The sequence below is a fragment of the Seriola aureovittata genome, chromosome 1 (assembly GCF_021018895.1).
Source record: "Seriola aureovittata isolate HTS-2021-v1 ecotype China chromosome 1, ASM2101889v1, whole genome shotgun sequence".
NCBI lineage: Eukaryota > Metazoa > Chordata > Actinopteri > Carangiformes > Carangidae > Seriola > Seriola aureovittata.
Window position 1 is genome coordinate 23,168,114 of NC_079364.1, and position 20,631 is coordinate 23,188,744.

Here is a 20,631-nt window from a genome sequence, read left to right on the forward strand (position 1 = left end):
CTGGAGGAAAGCGTCTCCATAGAAACTAAGACAAAGGTGGCACATGGGCTTAGAGGGTGACTGGGCAAATGGTTTTTCTTTCGGAGGACAATGACACTGGGGCGCACTGGCACTGGGCCGCAATTGAGAGCATCAAGCAGGGATATTGAGTGTCGAACAACAGACACTTATTTTTACCTCATTTAAAGTGCATTTACTCACCCAGTGATGAGGACAAATAAATGTATTCAATATGAACGAGTGGACTAACGTGTGTGTGTGTGTGTGTGTGTGTGTGTGTGTGTGTGGGCGCGCAAGTATTTGGGTGTGTGGTGTTGCAGGACCTCCACGTTTTACTGACAAGTTTTTATAAAAATTTTAGCGCAAAGTGAAAACAAAATGTTACACGTTTAAATGATAAGACATATCAAGATGATGAATGTACCGTAGCTCATGAATAAATCATCAACTTTTTACTTAGTTTAAATGTGCAATTTCATAAATCTCTTTTACAGATTATTTGTGGATTAATTGAGGCAGAGAGGGAATTTTGACAGACCCAAACAAAACTATACACTTCAATAAATAAGATGCTGTATCTCTCTTCTGATGTTCAATAAATGCTGATGCTAAGATGTTCTCTCACCCTTCATTTCCTCTCTTCTCTTCGCCCTCCTCCTTCTTTTTCTCTCACCGTCTTTCTCAATACTTAATATCCTGCTTTCTGTCTACACCCCATCCAGGATAATGACAAAGCACGCAGCAAAGAGGGCCCAGAAAAGACTGAAAAGTGTTGCATTAATGTGTTGGCAAAGCTTATGGGGCGGGAAATCTGACTTTCCCATTCTAATCTATGCAGAGTGAAGTACTGTTGGTGAGCTGGAGTGGGAGGGAGTAGGTGGGCTCTGTTAATACAGAGTAGGACTATTACGCCCTGAAAGAAGCAGCCCTTGTTCTAATTAGCTTGAAGAGTAGATTTTGAATCAGACTCTCAGCTGAAGACTGCAAGGTGTCAAAGAAAGGAGCTCATCTCAATGGTCCAGTTAATGGTGGCCCTGTTGTTTGTAGAGCCAAGAGTGAGAAAGACAGACAAAGAAACAAGAAACAGAGACCATGTAAAACCCGCTCTTCTGTGGATTTATATGTAAGGTATGATGGCCTTTGAACAACCTGTCAGAAGCTTGTCTAGACTGAAACTACTTCTGATAAATATTAATTGAGAGAGGAGAAGAAAAATGAGAGAGTGGTGGGAGTGACAGTGTAAGATAAGGGGGAGTGAGAGGGGAAAGCTTTACCAGCTCTCTGTCCCCAGTGACCTTGATTTGACGGATGTTAATTTGACAGTTGATCAAAGATGTATTCTTTTTATTACCTGTTAATTTATAGAGTTGTACGGTACAGCTTTGATTCTTTCTTGCCTGGACCACACTGCAATGCACTTCGTGCTGGTGTCTGGCGGGTCTCCCTCTGCTGGTTCAGACTGTAACTGTTCATTTATTTAGTGTCATTAGTCATTTCAAACGAAGTGTTAATGATTACACAAAATTTGTCGAAATCTTGACAGTAAAATCAAAGTTCTTAGAATACACACACTTAAAATAACAATTTTCTGCCAATTCTTCAAAGTCATATGTCTTCTCTTTCCACCAGTCATGACAGTTCTTTCAAAGAAAATGTAATAATGAAGGTGAAGGTCAGTTTACCAAAATCTGAAATCAGAATTTAATAAATCATTGTGAGGATGTTAAAAACCTAGAAAAAGTGTCTTATTGGTAATAGCAACACTATGATACTATATTACTCTTCAGTTTTACTGACATATCAACACTATATCTCAGAGTTTCTATACCAACCTGATGCCCTTGAGCAGGTTGCTTAACTGACTTTTGTTCAGATTTAGTAGAAAGTATTTATGACAGAAAACAAGGTTGTTGAGAGCCAATTACAGCCCAAATTGCGTCGTTCTGCTCCTACTCCTACTTACACTTAATTATATGGTTCAGGTCTGTTATTACAACTTGAATTATTTTATGAGCTCTTACTTATTATTGAACAAAAGACCTCAGAAATCACAAAAGGACTCAATTGCTTCAGATTAGTAATTGAAAACATTATCTAATTAAAAGAGAAATGACTCCAAAAATACTGGTGGTGTGTTAAACTAATTTTCACAGATTGCAATATTACAAGATATTTCTAATATACCCCATAGACTAACCTAATCGTTTAATCTAAAACAGAAAGTTGCAGGAATCTCAGTGTGGGTTGTTGGAGAAAAGCCCAGAGAAAAATTAAATTGAAATGAAATGGTCTCAGATTGTCTGGCCATCATTTGGGCTGATCACAATATATTGTGTCTGTTCTGTTGGAGGTAATTTGCAATGATAATGTAAATGGTCACCAGAGGAAAAGTTCTTTGTTTTCAGGGAAGTAAAATAAGTACAGAGATGTAGTTATTATAGTCTTATAGTAACAAATCAAATAAGTGTGATAAACCAGTCAGCAGAGGGAAGACCTCAGTGCAGTTGAACACATTACAATCTAGGTATCAAATATTAAAGATGTGATGTAATTTGAAAATATGTTATTGAAAAATGACAGTAATAATTTAGTGATTCAATGTCAGAAAGAGAATTTTCAACTAATTGTCTGTCAGTGAGCTCATGTGGCTTGACTTGATAAATGTCATTGTAACAATATAAATGTCATAACACTAAGCCTGCACTAATCCTTCTGTCACATTATAAATTAAGGTTGACCATTGCAGAATGTGTGATGGATTGATTCATATGCAACTGGTAATTAATAACATTTTCACATTTGTATGCATACCGAGCTATGATGGTTGCATCCTTACTGCCTCCATAATGACACAAAACAATGCCTCATTAAGGAATATCAGCATAACACACTGAGGATTTTATTTTCCATTTGTATTTTGGCTTCAATATTAATTTTTGCATGCAAAAGTAGATCATGTGCTATACAAACAACGTTTTATAATTCTTCTTTTCTTATTATTATCATTTGATTCTCTGTTACTGATGAATCACTAGTTTACTAACAAAATGATGAAAGTGAAAGCCAAGTGAAGGCGTGACAAAAACAGATTATCTGCTTGGTTACACTTTCCCTCCAGAGTCCCTCACAGCAGTGAAACAGCAGCCCCCGCTGGCGAGCCGGAGTCCACTTAGTATTTAGGTCAGTAACAAACTCAAGTCTCATATTCAATTTTGGACTGTTGGTATGAGCAGTGACCTGACTGATAGTATCAGGTAGGGTGTGTTACAGCTGAATTTTCACAAGATAAAGAATATCACTCCTAGGCTCTCCTCTCAGGTAATCAGGGTTTCAGTCCCAGTGGTGGAAAAGGTATTCAGGTTCTTTACTTAAGAGTAGAAGCTACAAAGAACCCCACTGGAACAAAGGTTCTACATTCAGATGTTTAATGCAGTGAAGGTGAAATTACAGAAGCATAGGCAACAAAATGTACTTTAAATATAGTAAAAGTGCTCATTATGCACAATAGTCACTGTTAGTATCATATTATTTGATCATTATTATTGATGCATTAATGTGTAAGTAAGCACATTTGGGGTAGTTGTCACCATATATAATAGTGCATCAAAGTAAGTCATACTTAAAGCTGTGGAGTAACTGTTGTAGAGTAAGGAATACTATACTTCCCTATGAAATGTCTTTGAGTGGAAGTATAAAGTAGCATAAAATGGAAACACTCAAGTAAAATGCAAGTACCTTAAAATTGTACTTTAGTGCAGTACTTGAGTAAATGTATTAAATTACCCCCAAACACTGTACAGTCCTCAATTTAATTTTTGATTTATTTGCGGCTGTTGTCTCTTTCTCATGAGAAATCTGAAAACAGAAAAAAAACAACTCTGATTTATATCACCTACTATTTTCATATAGCCTTCCATGTATGCAAGTCCACTTATTATGAAGCTATGAAAATATCAATCTATGAAACAACACAGAAATGAACGGTAAATGTTTTCAGTGTGTTTATCTTAAGCGACAGACACATGATGTTAGGTTTACCTCAGTCAGTGAGTCGGTTTCAGCACCATGGACAGAGAGCTGAACGGTGATTGGGTCAACAATACAACGCCAAGGATTAGAGTAATTCGCCTATTGGTCTGAATCAAAGTGACAGCAGAGTGAAGCACGGTGATTGGTCGAGTGTCAGGACAGTCAGGATCTGTTGCTCTATTCATCCCGTTCATAAGAAAAAATAATAATAGTCTAATAGTTTGCGTTTAGATATCGTCCTATTGGCAGCCGCAGTCTATTCAACGCGTATCTAAAGCCTTCACCGGAAACTGTGCAGTGTGAGGACAGAAGCGGCTGCTCTCTGGAGGAGGTAAGCAGATTAGGTTTCCCTCGGAATCCGTAATTCCTGGCTATGGTGGCCAGCTCTCTGTCAAACTGTCTGCGCACATGTACCGAAAATTGCTGCCTCATTTCATCCGACAAATGCAGCTTGGATGTGATTGCAACCGCCGAGTGTTCCCGGTCAACCGGGGTGTGTGTGGGGGGTGGGTGTGTGTTTTCACTTGGGGTTAAGATCTTATCGCCACCATTGAGACGTGCCTGTAGGGCTCACACATTAAATCCCCCGGCAGGATGTCTCAGTTCAGCTTATAGCACTCTCTGTTAAACGTCTATTTTCTAACAAAGTACAGTATGTAATTTTGCAATGGTATATTGAGATGTGGTCACAAACATATATAAAAATAAACTGCAAATAACCACATATACAGGGGCTATAAAATAAGTCACCTTAACCTGCAGTTTCTCCTTATTTGACAGACTCAAGAGACTGAAGAAGGAGTGAATCTTAACGGCAAACTTGACACTGCATCCACATGGCAGGTCAGTAATTACATACGCATGTACTGGAGTTAAAAAAAAACATCATATACAACCTGCCATAACTAAATGATATGGAATTATATGTTGTAGAGCCCAACTTCCCTCCACTGCCTGGATTCATTCCACTCAAGCCATGTTTCTATCAGGACTTTGATGAGATCCCTGAGCAGCACCGCAGCATGTGCAAGAAAATGTACCACCTGTGGATGTGTGAGTGGTTTTCGGTTATTCAACTTATTATGTTACATTGTCCTTAGATCAAAGCTGCTATCTAAACTTTGGAGTTTAAGTTTCAGCTTTTACTTTTTCTGCAGAGGCTACCCAAATCTGCAACAAAACAACAGGCCCTTAAAGGAGATTGAAATCATCTGAATTCTCCTGGAGGTCCCATAAACTGTCTTCTCTGTGGTTAGCTCATGATAAGAACAATGTAACAGAAGGGCAATGGTTTACAAGGATCCTTTTGGTCCAAAAAGATTTTTATTTTTATTGGCTGCGACTGTGATACCCTGACTGGTTTATTTGCTAATGAGTCATAGTGCTGACCAGATGGCCTTGGTTTGAGCAGAGCAGTTAACTTTGAAATTGTGTTAAACAATTTTTGCCAGAAGCACTTTCATCAAAGTTTATTACACCATAAACAAGCAGTACAATGATATTTGTGATATTGCTCTGCTCTGGAAGCTCCCTGCCCGTCCGTGAAGGTGTGTAAGGGAGCCGAGGGCACGGAGAGCGGTAAGAAAAAGCCCAAAGCTGCTGCAACAGTGATGAATGTGCTGTGACATTAATTTAGCAGGTAAGAATAGAACAAGCTGAATAACAATAAAATAATAACATGAAAATAATGAAAACAAAAGGTGAAGCTGGGATGCTGACACAAGGTTGCAGTTGAACTTGGTCAAATGAAGAACTCCAATATACGTGCAGTAAACAACATGTGATTTGTTTGCAGGGCACAGTGAACAAAACCAAAGATGTTTTCTTTTCTTTCTGCAGGCGTCCTCTATTTTGTAATCGATAAACATAAGCAGGTATTCAAAAGTCGCAATCTGCTTCTTGATGTGTTATTATTCTTTTTTTCTCTGTATCTGTCCGTCTTGTATTTGGATTTGCCATTTTCCATATGTTACCATGTGCAGGCATTGCATGCACATTGCTTTTTACACATTTTTGTTGTTACTTTTATCTTGAGCATTTCTTCCTCATTCCATGTGTTAAAAGCCAACATCATGTTTTTTTCTTCTTCTGCTTTGCATTTGGGAAACTAAACTGTTTACTTAATCGCTGTCATGTTGCAGCTGTGTTTCGCTTCATAATTTTCTTGTGAGGCAATTTTCTCTTCAGCCCAAGATTTGAAATTGACTGGCCTCCTTTGCTAGTTTAGAGAAGAAATATGGAACCAAAGCTCAGAGCTCCAATTAGAATCAAATGCAACTAAAGTGGGGAGGACTGTAGATCATAACATTTCTGAGTATCAGTAGAAAAGGACACACACACAAAAAGGCTATTCAAGGAACACAGGCCATCTTGTGTCAAGTATTATGATTACATATTTCATTTTGTGTTAATGCTGGCTGTCTTCATATCCACTTTTTGTTTCTAAATACTTCTCTGCATCTGCATGTGTGTGTATGTGTACTGAATTGATGCATCAATGCCTGAAATATCTCTGTTGTGGGTCTTACAGTGAATAGTGCCACACTTGCAGTGAATCTCATTGGCTGCTTTGCTTGGATGTTTGGTGGAGGTGGAGTGACCAACTTTGGACTGGCTATCATCTGGCTAATCATGTTCACTCCCTGCTCTTACGTCTGTTGGTTCAGGCCCATCTACAAGGCCTTCAAGTAAGTCAAATATAAAGTACTGACATGCTCATTATAAAGTTGTGTTTTGCTGGCAGTTGTTGTAGTTGTTTAAAGTATAAATTAACACAGCAACAATATAATAATTAATATAATATTGATGTTAATGTGTTATATTGAGGTATAAGTTGTTAAAGGCTATTTTTATGTATTATATACGCTCAACAGAGACAATAACTGCATCATATACAATATAATGTATACTATGTTATTAAATAATACTGAGTGGCAGAGAGAATATTTCTGGCTCAGGGTTGCATATAGTAACAGTACCTTTTTTTCCTCACACCTCTTGTAGAGGCCAAACTATTTTTCTTAACAGAAATAAAGGATATACACTACACATGTGCATCTTATACTGTATTTTGAGGGGAAAATATGACAGTAACCAGACATCCCTCAACCATAGAAAGACTACATGGCATCTTCCTCACAGTAATGGGGAGTTTGCAAGATGTTTCTGACTCATTTCTACACACTACACTATTGTGTAGTCCAGAGCTACTACGTAGTACGTATAATGTGCACTCAGACTGGGTGATGGTCCACTATACACTAAGTGTAAATTGGGGCTTTGAGCTCTTTTTGCCTCCAGCAGAGATACTTCCAACCATTTCTATTTGGAGGCAATAGAGCACCCAGAACATCCTCTCGACCCTTTCGTCGAAGGGCAGTGCAAATTCCAAATCCTCTGCTGACATGGAGATCTTGTCTCATGAGGTGACACACGATACGGCACTAACATGTGACCACTGACTGCACTGCCGAAAGAAACGTCTTCTTAAATTGTTCTTTTATCTCTGAGGCTTAAGCATATTTCTTGTTCCCTGACTACTTTGCACAGCCAAGGTGAAGTCAATGTGTTGCATAGTACAGTCAATGATTCCCTGGTGCAAAATGCAGTGCTTACCTGCTTGGAGGAGAGAGGAAACATTACCTACAGACAGGTTAGGAGAAGTGGCACACATTTGTAGAGGAAGAGAGCTGCTGCTGCCATGCTCCGCCACACTTTTGTCACAGCACAGCTCCAGGGGAGGATGCTAGCACACTCTGCTCTCTGGCAGCATTGTGCATTTGACAGCACATGAAACCAAATTGAGATAAGATGAACAAGATAACACAAAATATAACATGAAATTACAACATTACATGTAAATGTGGTAAATTTGGGTTTGCAAGTATGAATTTTTTTTTTGCTTTTTTTTTCTTTTCTCAGGAATGACAGCTCTTTCAACTTCATGCTGTTCTTTTTTGTGTTCATGGCCCAAGTTGGCATCAGCATCATCCAAAGCATCGGCATCCCAGGATGGGGAGTATGGTAAGAAAACGCAAATATTTCTCTCAAATAGCCCTAATCAATAAGTTGCATTTTACTCAGAATAGAATAGAATATAGAGAGAAAGAGATTCAGATTTCATTTTAATTAATAATTACAATGAATGAATAATTTTCTTTTTATGTCAAGTTCTTTCAAGAAAATCATTGGAGGATTTGGAGAAATCTACTCACATAAAAAAAGATTTAGTGACAGTTTAGTCAAGGGTAACTCTTTGTCTACTGATGCTAGATCTCACTGTGGTAACAGTAATAGTGAATCAGTCATGAATCAAAGTATGTGGCATCAATTGATAAGTAACTCATACCAGTCAAGTGTAACTCAAATAACCCAGTCATTGATAAAGTGATTAATTTAAAAATCAGAAGCTGTTTTAATAAAACTACAAAATATGCTTTTGAATGAAACATTTTGAGCTCAAGCAGTAAGTCCAGTCAGGTAGACTATTTTTTAAAAGACCTTGTTCGCTGCTTTCATTAACATGACAGTGATGGACCATCAGAAATTGCCCTCATATAACATTTATGATCGTCCTGTTATTAGATTTTGAGAGGCTGTTAAAAAGCCCCTCAAAATGTCACCTGACTCAGGCTGATGATCAGAAATTACTATTATGACAGCCTCCATAAAGTTTATAAATGTCACCATGTGCAATTGGATATCCTCATGTATGAGCTATAAAAATTTTAAACTTTATATCACAGCACTTAAAGTCCACAAAGTTATTGGCATTTAACGTCCAGATGTTCAGCAATAGTATCATGAGAAATACCAGACAATCCAATAACAGATGATAACGGATCACGTTGTGTTCATAGTCTAAAATTAATACATTTTTGGATGAAATCTGGTTAATGGCCATTTGTGTCTTTTTCAGTGGTTGGCTTGCTACTATTTCTTTCTTCAGCTATAATATCTTGATCGCACTGATCATGCTGGTCCCTACTCTCATGTTCACTGCTGTGGCCTCACTGTCCTTCATTGCCCTCACCAGGGTAAGAATTTCACCGGGGCACTTCTACAAAAGGGAAATGTAGGGGTGTTGTAGAGTAAAGAGTTTTGGGATATTTTATTATAGTTTTACATTAAAAGTAATTCTATTATTTGAATCAATTTAATATTATTTTCTGTAGTTTCTATGCTGTCTTCTGTCAGATGTTGCAGATGTTTCTGTACCAGAGTTTCAAGATTCAAACTAACTATAACACTGTTCAAATAGGTCTTAATAGAAAAACGTATTGATTTGGACACATAGTAGCATAACTCTAAAATCTATGTGACACTATCAACTAAAGCAATTAAAACCACTTAACCTTTGTTGATAATAACTAGCGCTCCAACCTTGCTGCAGATCCATAATTTCTACCGTGGCAGTGGGGCCAGCATGACCAAAGCTCAGGAGGAATGGACCACAGGAGCCTGGAAGAACCCTCATGTCCAAGCAGCAGCCCAGGAGGCCGCCATGGGGGCAGCTGCCGGAGCCATGCAGAATCAGTACTCCAGCCCACAATACAATGACAACCAGATGTAGCCTCTTGACGACAAGAGGTGTCAAAGAAGTGACGTGACAGTTATGCCAAAGTTTGAGCGACAGGGTTAGGTAGAGTTAGGAGGATCTCACCCACAGTACTGTTTCAGAAAAAAGAACACTGGCATATTTTAACAGGTTCAGTTTTTACATTTTGGTCACGTCACTCACTAAGCAGAATTGTCAGTGATTTCAAACAATTTCATCATTTGGCAAACAAATATCTCCCTGTGAGATGTTGGTTTTCACCTTCCCGTGTTGAAGGGCATGCTAATTATTTGTCATGTTTTATATTATTTCTCATGTATTTTCATGTTTGAGAAATTGAAATGTAACTAGTTTTGAATGTGTATTACTTTAGTGGCTCCATTATGAGAGCTGTGTACTTTGTGTTGACCTACAGTCCTAGCACTTTTTACAAAAGAGGAAAAATATTATTTTTTTTCTTCAAAAATACAAAGATGTACTATAATCTTTATTGTATTGAAGCCTCAAATAGTGTGTAATAGTAGTGAATAGTGTGAATTAATGTATTTATTTATAAATGTTTGAATGAAAAATGACTTAGGATGTAACATTTTAGTATTTCTTTCATTTCAAACTCAAGGGTAAACCAAAGATTCATTGTAATTTTGTAACTTTATTTTAAATTATGTTACTTTCTGTGACCTCGGCACAATTTCATCATGTTTCTATGCAGTTTATCAATGCTTGCACTGTGAAATGAAAGAATGTTGCTGTGGAAAAAAAAACGCAGTTATCGCAAGTCTTAAATTGGATTTAAATAGAAACAGAAAATTCAATCTCACTCAAAGCTGCCTCTTTGATGTACTTCCTGTTAGCATGTCTACCTACACTGAAAATACCAGATTTACATCACAGAATGAACTCGTTTTGAATTAGTTCTACATAAATTCAGGAAAAAATGAATAAGTAAAAATAAGTGAAATACATTAGTCGTGTGCTGTAGCCATTTTACTTTATTTAGTTTTGTGCTGATTGTCAGTTCAGCACGGTCTTTTACAAACGGTGTTGTCGAATGCAGTGTTTAAAAGTCAACCTTTCTGCTGCTGTACGGCTGTTTGACCACAGAGAGGCGCTGATGGCTTTAGTATGAAATAAAAACCTCCAACATGTACACATTACCTTCATTCATCCTTCACAGATCACAGTCTGCATTTATGGTAGATCCTTCTATTCCTCTCTATTTGTCTGCCTCTCTTTCTTCATGTCTCCCCATCATAGCAAATGAGGGCTGTGGAAATCAAGGTACTCACTTAATACCCACTCACAGCCACAAATATATGTAAGTATTGTGCTATTTTGGGACGCGTGTTCTATTTTAGCAGTTGTCTGCATCACACTGACACAGTTGCATACATGGTCATTTGGAGAGGCGCACAGCGCACTAAGTAGCTCTACTGGTGAATCTGGGGTTTAAAAGCCTTGCTCAATGGCACCTCAAGGACAGATGGTAGTGAATGGCACAGCATTGCTCACTCTGACCTTTTGGTCAGCACCATTCTCATTTAACGTCTGATCCCATATTTAGTGAGAAATGATCTCTTTTTAAAAGACATAATAATGAACCTGCAGAAGGCGTAGTATGGGGTGTCATGATGAGCACATACACACGACATTTCCTTTCACTTAAGTCTGTGCGTCTTCTAACAAATTGTGTTTCCAATGCATGCATTGTGCAGTACATTGTGTGGTACTTTACATTTTACTTGACTGTTTTCTCTTTCATACATTGGCTAAGATGCAGGACCTTAATGCATTAACCACCCTTGTTTGAATAAGATCGTAAGACGGGCTACTAAGTTTAATATCCACAGATTGCAAATAGTTTGTTATATTATCATCGAGCAGTTACTCAAAGAGGTTGCTTGCATTGAGCATATTTGTTTCTTGTCTGAGTGTCTGAGTGTTTTGTTATATTTGCCCCATTTAATCAAGACATTGTACTCAATCATTAAAATGTGATTTTAAATTGTTTCCAATACATTACACACTGCAAATGGTTCTACAGCTACATTTAAACACTGTTAACATGGGAGATAAAGAATAGGAGGTGCACTCTTTTCCTTCAGGTGGCAGTATTGGCCCTCTGTAGCTGCCTACCAGTCACACTGACCTTCCACCAGGGGCACTATATGACCTTTGTTTTTCTTTCCATTTCTCTGTTTATGAAGTCTGTGGAAGAGCACAAGAAATCTGAGATAGTTAGGGTGATTCATACTTGCCTGACCAAAAATTGTATCTATTTTTTTTAACTTACATGCAGCGAACACAATTTCTGTGTTGACATCCTGTGAGCAGGTGACCATCATAAATTAGATTCAAAGTACACTTGAAATGGATTTATCTGTGGATGTCCTCCTTACTGCTGTCTGCCTCTGCCTGCGTTTTGAGGGTGATAGAATTACTCTGTGGAGAGGGGGATAAAATTATCCGGCGATATAGATACCCAGAGGACCCACCAACAGCCACCAACAAACACTGTAATTGCCATACACATGGAAATCTCTTGTGACAAGCTGTGACAGCAAAGACTTGCGCCTTCAGGTAAACAGGAGTGGTTGACAGCTACAGAATATATTCATTGATTCATAACAAATCAAGACTGTACAAATGCTTTCGTCTTTTACAATTATATTCTGACCACTCCCAGAAAATGGGAGGAAATACATCTAACTACGTGCCTCTAGTCATTTAATTCAGGCTTTAACAAAGAATGCAGATCTGACTTAGTGGGCTATGGGTTGTCTCAGTGTGGGATTCCCATACTAGCCGATGTACTCTTGAGCAAGTGTTGGGAATACTGTGGTGGCTTGCAATTGCCAAGCTGTGACAGCAATGACTTGTGCCTTCAGGTAAACAGGGGTGTTTGTTTTGGTATATTCCTGCTAAATGTTCCACCATGTTCACCAGCTAGTTGCAAAGTTTGTCCTTCTGCCGTTTGGTGCCATTCTGGAAGCCTACAATGGGTTTTTCACAGAAAATAGTTGCCACATCTGGAGAGTGAGAGGTTTGGAGGAAGGAGGAGGGGAGGTCCACATAAAGGGCACGGTATGACCTAAAGTTGACACAGCACAGAGGGTCTTTTTGTTTTATTTCTCAGGAGAGATGGCGCTAGAGTGCCCTTTAATGCTGTTAAACCACACACAGACATTGCCATCTGGACAAAGGTGTACAGATGTGGAGTCATGCACTCACAGAGGCATGCCTTTATGCTTGTGTATCACACACAGTTACGCGTGTGCACATGGAGCTGGGGTCCCAACACCCAACATGTCTCCTATAAAACTGTTCTCTGAAGTCACAGTCCCACTCAGACCTCCTGTGGGTAAAATGTATAAGGGTTGACATAAGAACCAAGGTTAGGAAGGAAGTGCCTCTCTCCTTAACATGGTAATTAATTCAGGGTTGAAAATACAGCTACGTTTTTGGGGTAAACTTCTCCTGTGTGGTGCTGATCAACGTGAGGTCACAGAAATTGTCATGTGACTTTGGTCATGTACGCCCACAGCAACGTCTCAGCACTAAATGCTTTGACTTACACTTTTCAGGGCAGAAGTACAATGCTGTTTTCTTATGCTGTCCCAGTTCACCTAATGTTCCAATATACCTGAATTCACCCCGACTCATTAGCCATCTGCCATTCACTGTAGACATAGGTGACTAAGACTAATAGCGAGCACATGACAAGGAATCCAAAACAAATGTTTAGACCGAGTTTGCCAAATGACCTAAAGAAACAGACTTAAATCAATGTGTGGAAGTGAATCAGTTAACACTTCCTCTGTGAATGTGCATCCGCAGGCTGAGGTTTTGCAAATTGGGCAGTTAATGATGAAGTTGGCTTAAAACGGAATAAAAAGTAAAAAGGAAGAAAAAATAATAATGTTCATAATTATGTTCGTTTGCAAAATTACCCATTTGCATCCTTCTAAAGTGGTTACTATTAATAATGGCCCTTACAGCTAGTGACCCCCAACACACCCCTGCCTTTGTGCAATGACTGATAACACCATAAGATGCCATTAGTAACATAACAGCAACAGAAGCTAAATCAGAGCATTTCAATGAGATCATCAAAAGTTTGCTGTGACTTGAAATAGGCATCACACTTTTATCTCTCATGAGAAAGTAAACAGCAAGGGAAGCTGAAAAGCTTAAACGTGGTAATGGTACATGCCAAATGATGATCTTGTTGCAGTGTCACTTGTGGATTTTACAACTTTATAACCCTGAATACAGTTTTACTTTGAACTACAAAATAGTTACACCCTATGTTAACATAACACACAAGCCGTTTCCCCCTCTTTAGGCTAAGCTAAGCTAAGCTAACTAGCCGCTGGCTGTAGCTTCATATTTACCGGACACATTCTTTGTGAGAGTGGTATCGATTAAGTGTATTTCCCAAAATATCAAACTATTCCTTTAACAGTAAAGTGACTTAATTCTGACATTGTTCAACATTGGAATTACAACAAGGGTCCAGTCCCAGTTGGACTTTGATATTTGTGTTGACACAGACTCAAACAAACACAGAAATCAGCAGCTCCCAAAAGCTATTGGCATCATGCAGCAAAAATTTCCACCCTAGATCTTTACATGTGCATTATGAGAGGAATCAGAGCATCCAGCCAGCTTCTAAGGAGGGGTCACCCAGCTGTCTGGAGTGGGGCCATGTTAGTCAGCTACAGCGAGGGAGTGCTGCTGCCACCAGCCTGTGAAATCACAGATCTGATGATGGGAGTCGTCCCCCTGACAGCACAGGAAACGGTGACAGTGGAGGTTGGAGAATGAGTCTGGTGAAATATGGGCCTGTCAGAGGGAAGAGAGGCTGAGCACAGTGGCGCAGGGCCGTCACTCCCGTGGCTGACTTCATCATTGACACTCCCTACGGAGCCAGTGGAAGGGTGGGTGGTGGAGCGGGGGTTTTGCGAGGACCCGATTAAGGCTGTAAGCCTATCTTCCTTCTACAAGATCTCCTCATTTGTTCCAATTGCCTGGGACTATAAACACGAATATCCCAACTTCAATTTCTACCTTTCAAGGAAGGAAAGCCTTAATGAGAATTTATTGCCCTGTTGTTGTAACGGTGTGGACTCCCAGGGATCCATTTGCATACTCCTTGAAATTGATGAGTGGGTAAAGTGAGGCAAGTAAGTTGTAGGAAAGCGTGCTTTTTCTGCAGCAGGCACCAAAGACTAGCCAGATGTTTCAGTGATGGGGCAGGTGGTATTTAAACTGTCAGGCAGTGCACTCAAGTGTGTCTTGTGTCTATGACACGAGCTGCTTTTTTGCCCCGTATAACGCCCATCGCTTTCGATGTGGAGTGTTAACACAAGAAGTGAAATGTTTGTTAACTCAGATATATATGGTGGCGTCAGCTCTGCGTAAAGTGTGTGAAGGGTGAGCTATTATCAAAACAAATGAGCCAGCAACTGCAGCTGCATGTAAATCAGAACACTGTTTTTCCCTACTTATTCAAATGTCTTCAGCCATTCACTATCTCCCAGCCAGTGGTTTCTCATCTGCCTCTATTCTTCCTTTACAAAGCCAGCCTTTCCTCTTACCTTTCCCATGCAGCAATGTGTTTATCCCTACGGAAATGAAGATTTCTTCACATCTTTATTCATTTAATTAGGTTGCAAAGCAGAGCTAGAGCCAGAAGATGAATTACCTGTGGCCTTGATATTGTGCCACAGAATCTCTACACAGTAGGCTCTGCAGAAATTAGACCTTAAGTCTGGAGGTGGGCTTTTTGGCAATGTCGGCTCCCAGACTAGTCCCTATTTTCTCTTTCCACTAAATTCAATTATCCTCACATAAACCTGCTGGAGTGAAGAGTGGAGGTCTCAAGTCATGTCTTTTAGTCCTGTCTCACTGTAAGACAGCTGGTCAATTAGGGTGGAGCTGTTTTAGTCTGTCAACAGTGCAATTTATTAATATGAGGAGAAGTCTAACTAATGTATCTGAGAACTTTGTAACTTTGCTGGACCAAGAGCGTGTTAGTAAGTTGAGCACTCTGCTCTAGAAAGACTTATGTTTTTATGATTACATCTATAAATCTTACCAATTACCATTAAAACATTTTTTTTTTTTTTAAAACTATCTTGAGAGAAAGTCCAAACTAATAAAAAAAGAAGCATACATTCAGTAAAAGCTTAATTAAACTCTGGCACATGCTACATGCAGATTGTAGAAGCAATAGCACCCCAGACAAAAAGTCGGATTTACACAAACAATAATTATAATTTACACACTCATGATGTGACCTCAACATGAACTAATATACACACTGGCTGTAGCTAAAAAGAGACAGGGATGGTGAGGGTAGTAAAGCTAAAAGTTGTCACTTGTCATCAGTGTCACCACAAACTTATGATTATGCACTGCATGAGTGAAATTAATGTCAGATCAACTCAACTATATGGTGCACGGGGGAGGAAAAATAGAAAAGGCGAAAAGGAAATAGGAGGAGGAATGTCAGTTCGTAATAATATTTTTCGAAGTAAGTAAGGGAGAAATTACACTCACCGAGCACTTTATTAGGAACACCTGCACAGCGGGTTATTCATGCAGCCAACCACACGATAGCCACTGCCACTAGACCACCAGCATCTCAGACCAAAACACATGCTTCGTCGGCTACACTTCCGGCCGTAACCCCCGTCACCTCCCTTAACTTTCTCAGACAACAAAGTGTTACAAAGACCAGTGAAAGCAGCCACTAAACACACAGCAAGAAGCGCAACTGAATAAAGTTAACGTGTACACGAAAGCCTACAAAGAACAATCCATCCACAACCATTAGCCCACGCTAGCATCGCCGTGATAGGAATGCTGACAGTTAGCAAGCTAGCATAGCAACACTTGCGAACATATTTATTATAATATAGGTGACAGCAAGTCAGCTGTCTACTGCAGCCGCTCACTAATGAAAACAGACTCATAACATTATGTATCAAGTTACTTACACATTGAGGGGAAGAAAAGCCAGTTCTGCGTCAAGCTGGAGCCCATTAGCAACTTGTGGGTCTTTCCATCTTGGTAAAGCCAGACCAGTAGCCTACTGGTTCCACGGTCGGACCCGGACTAAAATTCAGCCTTGGAATTATCTGCTGGGACCGCAGGACTGACACTGACTGAGCAGATAAAGACACTGATGTGACACAGATAAAAACTTTTAAAACTTAACGGATGCTTTGATGGCCCACCGGCCGACTGGGATTTGAGCCAGTAGTCCCCGTGGCACATCTGCCTGTGCCCAGTATCATCTCTCTCTTTGTCAGAGGCCTTTTTTTTTTTTTTATGAAAGCGTGATTTCTTCAGTTGTGGAAATTTTGGACGTGACTCCCTGTGTGTTTCTGAAGTGGGGAGGGTCAAAAGGTGCATGTTACCTGACCAGCTACCAAAACAAAGAAAGAGAAACTAAGATTAAAACATTTATAAAGGGGGTGTGACTTAGTGATCAGCTCAAGACGCCATTTATCTTTACATAATAGTAGTAATAGAAAATAGTTGTTTGCTGCTATATTGCTTTTTGAAATCTCATTTACAGAACATTTAATGTTCACATCAAACACCAGAATGGTGTGATCAGAAAAAATGTGATCTCAGTGACTTTGACTGTGGCATGATTGTTGGTGCCAGATGGGCTGGTTTGAGTATTTCTGAGACTGCTGATCCTCTGGGATCAAAAGTTTACTCAGAATGGTGCCAAGAAAACCAACCTTGCTGTTGCTCTGCTAATCTTTGTTGTCCACCACATCATTGGGAATAGCAGCCGTATGACGCGACCCCTGACTTGCTTTTGTGAGACTTAGATAACACAGATTTTATTATGTACTTGCTAAAATTCAATAAAAATAATAATTTTCCCAAACTATCTAACTACTACTACTATATAATTATCACAAGAATTTGACATACAGTATATATACCAACAAAAGCCTAGGGATTGCTTTGTAGTTACTAGGCCAAATCTTCCAGCAATTCCAAGCTGCTGCCATGTCACAAAGCAAAAGTCAACACATTTCATGAACATGACAGTGAGTTCAGTGAACTTCAGTGGCCTCCCAAGTCACCAGATCTGAATCCAGTGGAAGACCTTTGGGATGTGGTAGAACAGGAGATTGGCAACATGAATGTGAAGCTGACAAATCTGCAGAAATTATGTGATGCAATCATGTCAACATGGAGCAGAATCTCAAAGGAATGTTTCCAACATCTTGTGGAATCCATGCCACAAAGAATTGAGGCTGTTATGAGAGCAGAGGGAAGCCCTACACAGTAGTAGTGTATCTTATAAAGTGCTTGGTGTGTGTATATGAGGTTAGTTTTATTCACTTAAATAATTTTTAATTTAATTAATTATTTTTTATTTATCATCATTTTCACTGCTTGCTTATAAGCCCAGCCTTGTGATCATGGCTTATCCAAAGATGGTGATGGATTTTGGAGATGGACAAATCAGTCTCAGTAGATGGTCAAAGTTGTTATCACTGGCATAACAACCTCTACAACCTGTCTGTATCCATCACAGATCCCCAGGGTTCAACCTCTTCCAGCATCATGTACAGACAGTACAACGGTGATGGCCCACTATCATCCTGCTTCACTGGTAAAGCTAGAAATTTCAGCCGAAGGACATTCAAGGTATGCAGCCCTCATCTGGTCATGACTGGCAACTTCAAACCACGGAGAAGGTGTTTCCTCGTGTTTTTCTTCAGCAACAATACACCCATGGCTTCAATTCCTGCGGGGGTCTTGTGTATTCGATGACGTCTCTCCTCCGAGAATGCTGGAAGACCTAATCAGTCGTGCTTCACTTCACTTGATCTGTTTCCTCAATTATAGTTGCAAGCTTGCAGCTGCAAAAATGCTTGTTACTTTACATAGATTTGCTGGTAAAGTAAATGCAGCTTGTTGTAAGGGGAAATATTTGTCTTGGGGGTTTTTATGGCTTTCCCTACAGATCTTCTCGTCATCGATGATCGGACACAACATTTTGCTGCCCAAAGCGGAATATTTACATATGTAATGGATTTGCTCTTATCATGTTGCAACCTGATCTGTGTGTAGTCAAGAGTCTTTCGCTTTTCCTACGCTGCTTGAATCCCCCCGGGATGGAGCCCCCAAGTGCAGAATGCTTAACGATACATAGAGTGTCTTACCCTGGTTTAACTCTTGGATCAGGAAGAGCAATGATGCTGAACATCCTGTCAGCTAATCAGTATCATCTGACTCTTACAATCACCTCATAATCTAACAAGCTGTTCTGACCATTTATACCAACACATCCTCCTGCTAGTTGTGCCAATTTGTTCATCCAGTTTCCTCCTGTTCTACTTTCTTACTGCCATGCTTGCGTCGGATATCTCTGGCATTGTGCATTATGTATATTACATATCTCAGCGATACAGTATGTGTCTGCCGGGTTTTGTTCTGTACACCCCTCAGGGTATTTTTATGTGCTCCACTCAGAATCTCACACTGTTTGGATTCACTTGGGAAACACCCTCCAGCACATTTCTGATAAATACAATTGCATATTCATTTGTTGCAAAGAATGCTCCTAAATCATTTACATTTGCTTTGACAGCCAATGCAGAAATGTGCTGCAATATGTCTGTTTCATTACCAACAACAAGAACATGAAGCCAGCAGTTTAAAAGAGGCTCCTGGTGGACATTGTGCATTACTACTTAAATCCCACTGAGGAATATAAGACTTCATTTATGCTACTTCACCAGCAGCTGCATGAAAATATGCAGAAGCAAAAACAAGAGGCATGCTTATGAAAAATTGATCTGTAACAGTGAAACTTTTCAACAGGACAGGCAAAGTCTTTTTGGAAAAGTAATACCTCTACGCAAAACAATTCAATACATCATTTGGCTTCCCTCTCCCTCATTAGGAGTTATCCATCTGTCTCTCCCCCTCTCTCTCCCTCTTTCTCTCTCTCTCTCTCTCCCTCTCTCTCTCTCTCTCTCTGTCTCTCTCACACACACATACACAAACAAAAATATACACAGACACACACACAAACACATTAACATAAACACATACGGTCAAAGTCGAGTACATGCCAGCACGTACTGCATCACTTTCACAAAACAACATAATGCTGGAATGGGGTGATTTCGTGTGAACAGCCTGAACAAACAGCCCATACCAAGAGGAAGTCCCATCACGGGGGTCAGGGTTTTGTTAGGACGGACCAAATATGAGAGTGAGAACTGCGTATGAAAACAACCAGATAATGGATTCTCATTCCTCCGGGGGACAGGAAATACTTCTACCAAGAATGTCTATGTGTTTTCCAAATGCCATATTTCACAACTGAAACTAGCTACACTGAGTTACCAGTTTGTTAGGTATAGGCTAGTATACAATGCTGTCAAATGGAATTTAAATGTTATCTTTTCACCATAAGGCCATATACAGTAGTTAGTTGCAGTTTAATATTGCTTTGCATGCTGTTGGGTTTTGTGTGTGTGTGTGTGTGTGTGTGTGTGTGTTTGTGTGTACTCCTCCTCTACTCTCATTTAATTCCTTCCATCTTGTTCATATAAGTTCATATAAGTAGACTAATTCTGTACAGCTTGCAATTTTTGTTCACACTTGGATGCTTTGCTGTTAAAAGCAACTGCACATTATCTTGACTTTAAATCATCAAAGTGTGATGAAGCTTGTAATCACTGCACAAGTACTATTCGTTAGTCGGCATTTCCATCTCCACACAACATTTTGGCACATCATTGCCAATACTCTTTTCTAAGTCACTGATACTATTTAACTGATAAAATGTGCTACTGCAATGGATGATTGATGAAAACAAAGCAAACATAGTAATGTAATTGACTCCTTATGTATAAAACCAAAAACATTATGTTTTGTGCAGTTCTACATTTAGTTATGATAACATTATAGACTCCTCTCTCATTGTTGCAACACAGTGCTGTGTTCCATGTAATGTCTCCTCATGCATAATGTGACTGGTTGCTGCCTGAAGA

At 39.5% G+C, this 20,631-nt stretch overlaps 1 protein-coding gene and 1 long non-coding RNA gene across 2 annotated transcripts; one reads left to right on the forward strand and one right to left on the reverse strand.

Moving 5' to 3' along the window:
* Positions 1-4,187: 4,187 nt before the first annotated feature.
* LOC130166186 (secretory carrier-associated membrane protein 5-like) lies at positions 4,188-10,736 on the forward strand. Its single transcript, XM_056371636.1, has 7 exons — positions 4,188-4,360; positions 4,810-4,872; positions 4,963-5,089; positions 6,555-6,716; positions 7,951-8,052; positions 8,948-9,065; positions 9,422-10,736. The coding sequence occupies exons 2-7, from the start codon at positions 4,866-4,868 to the stop codon at positions 9,599-9,601; spliced, it is 696 nt and encodes a 231-aa protein (XP_056227611.1). The 5' UTR covers positions 4,188-4,360; positions 4,810-4,865; the 3' UTR covers positions 9,602-10,736.
* LOC130166251 (uncharacterized) lies at positions 10,561-17,421 on the reverse strand. Its single transcript, XR_008827129.1, has 3 exons — positions 16,591-17,421; positions 11,880-12,028; positions 10,561-11,794 (listed from the first exon to the last, which is right to left on the reverse strand). It is a non-coding gene; the product is annotated as an uncharacterized LOC130166251 (long non-coding RNA).
* Positions 17,422-20,631: the final 3,210 nt, after the last annotated feature.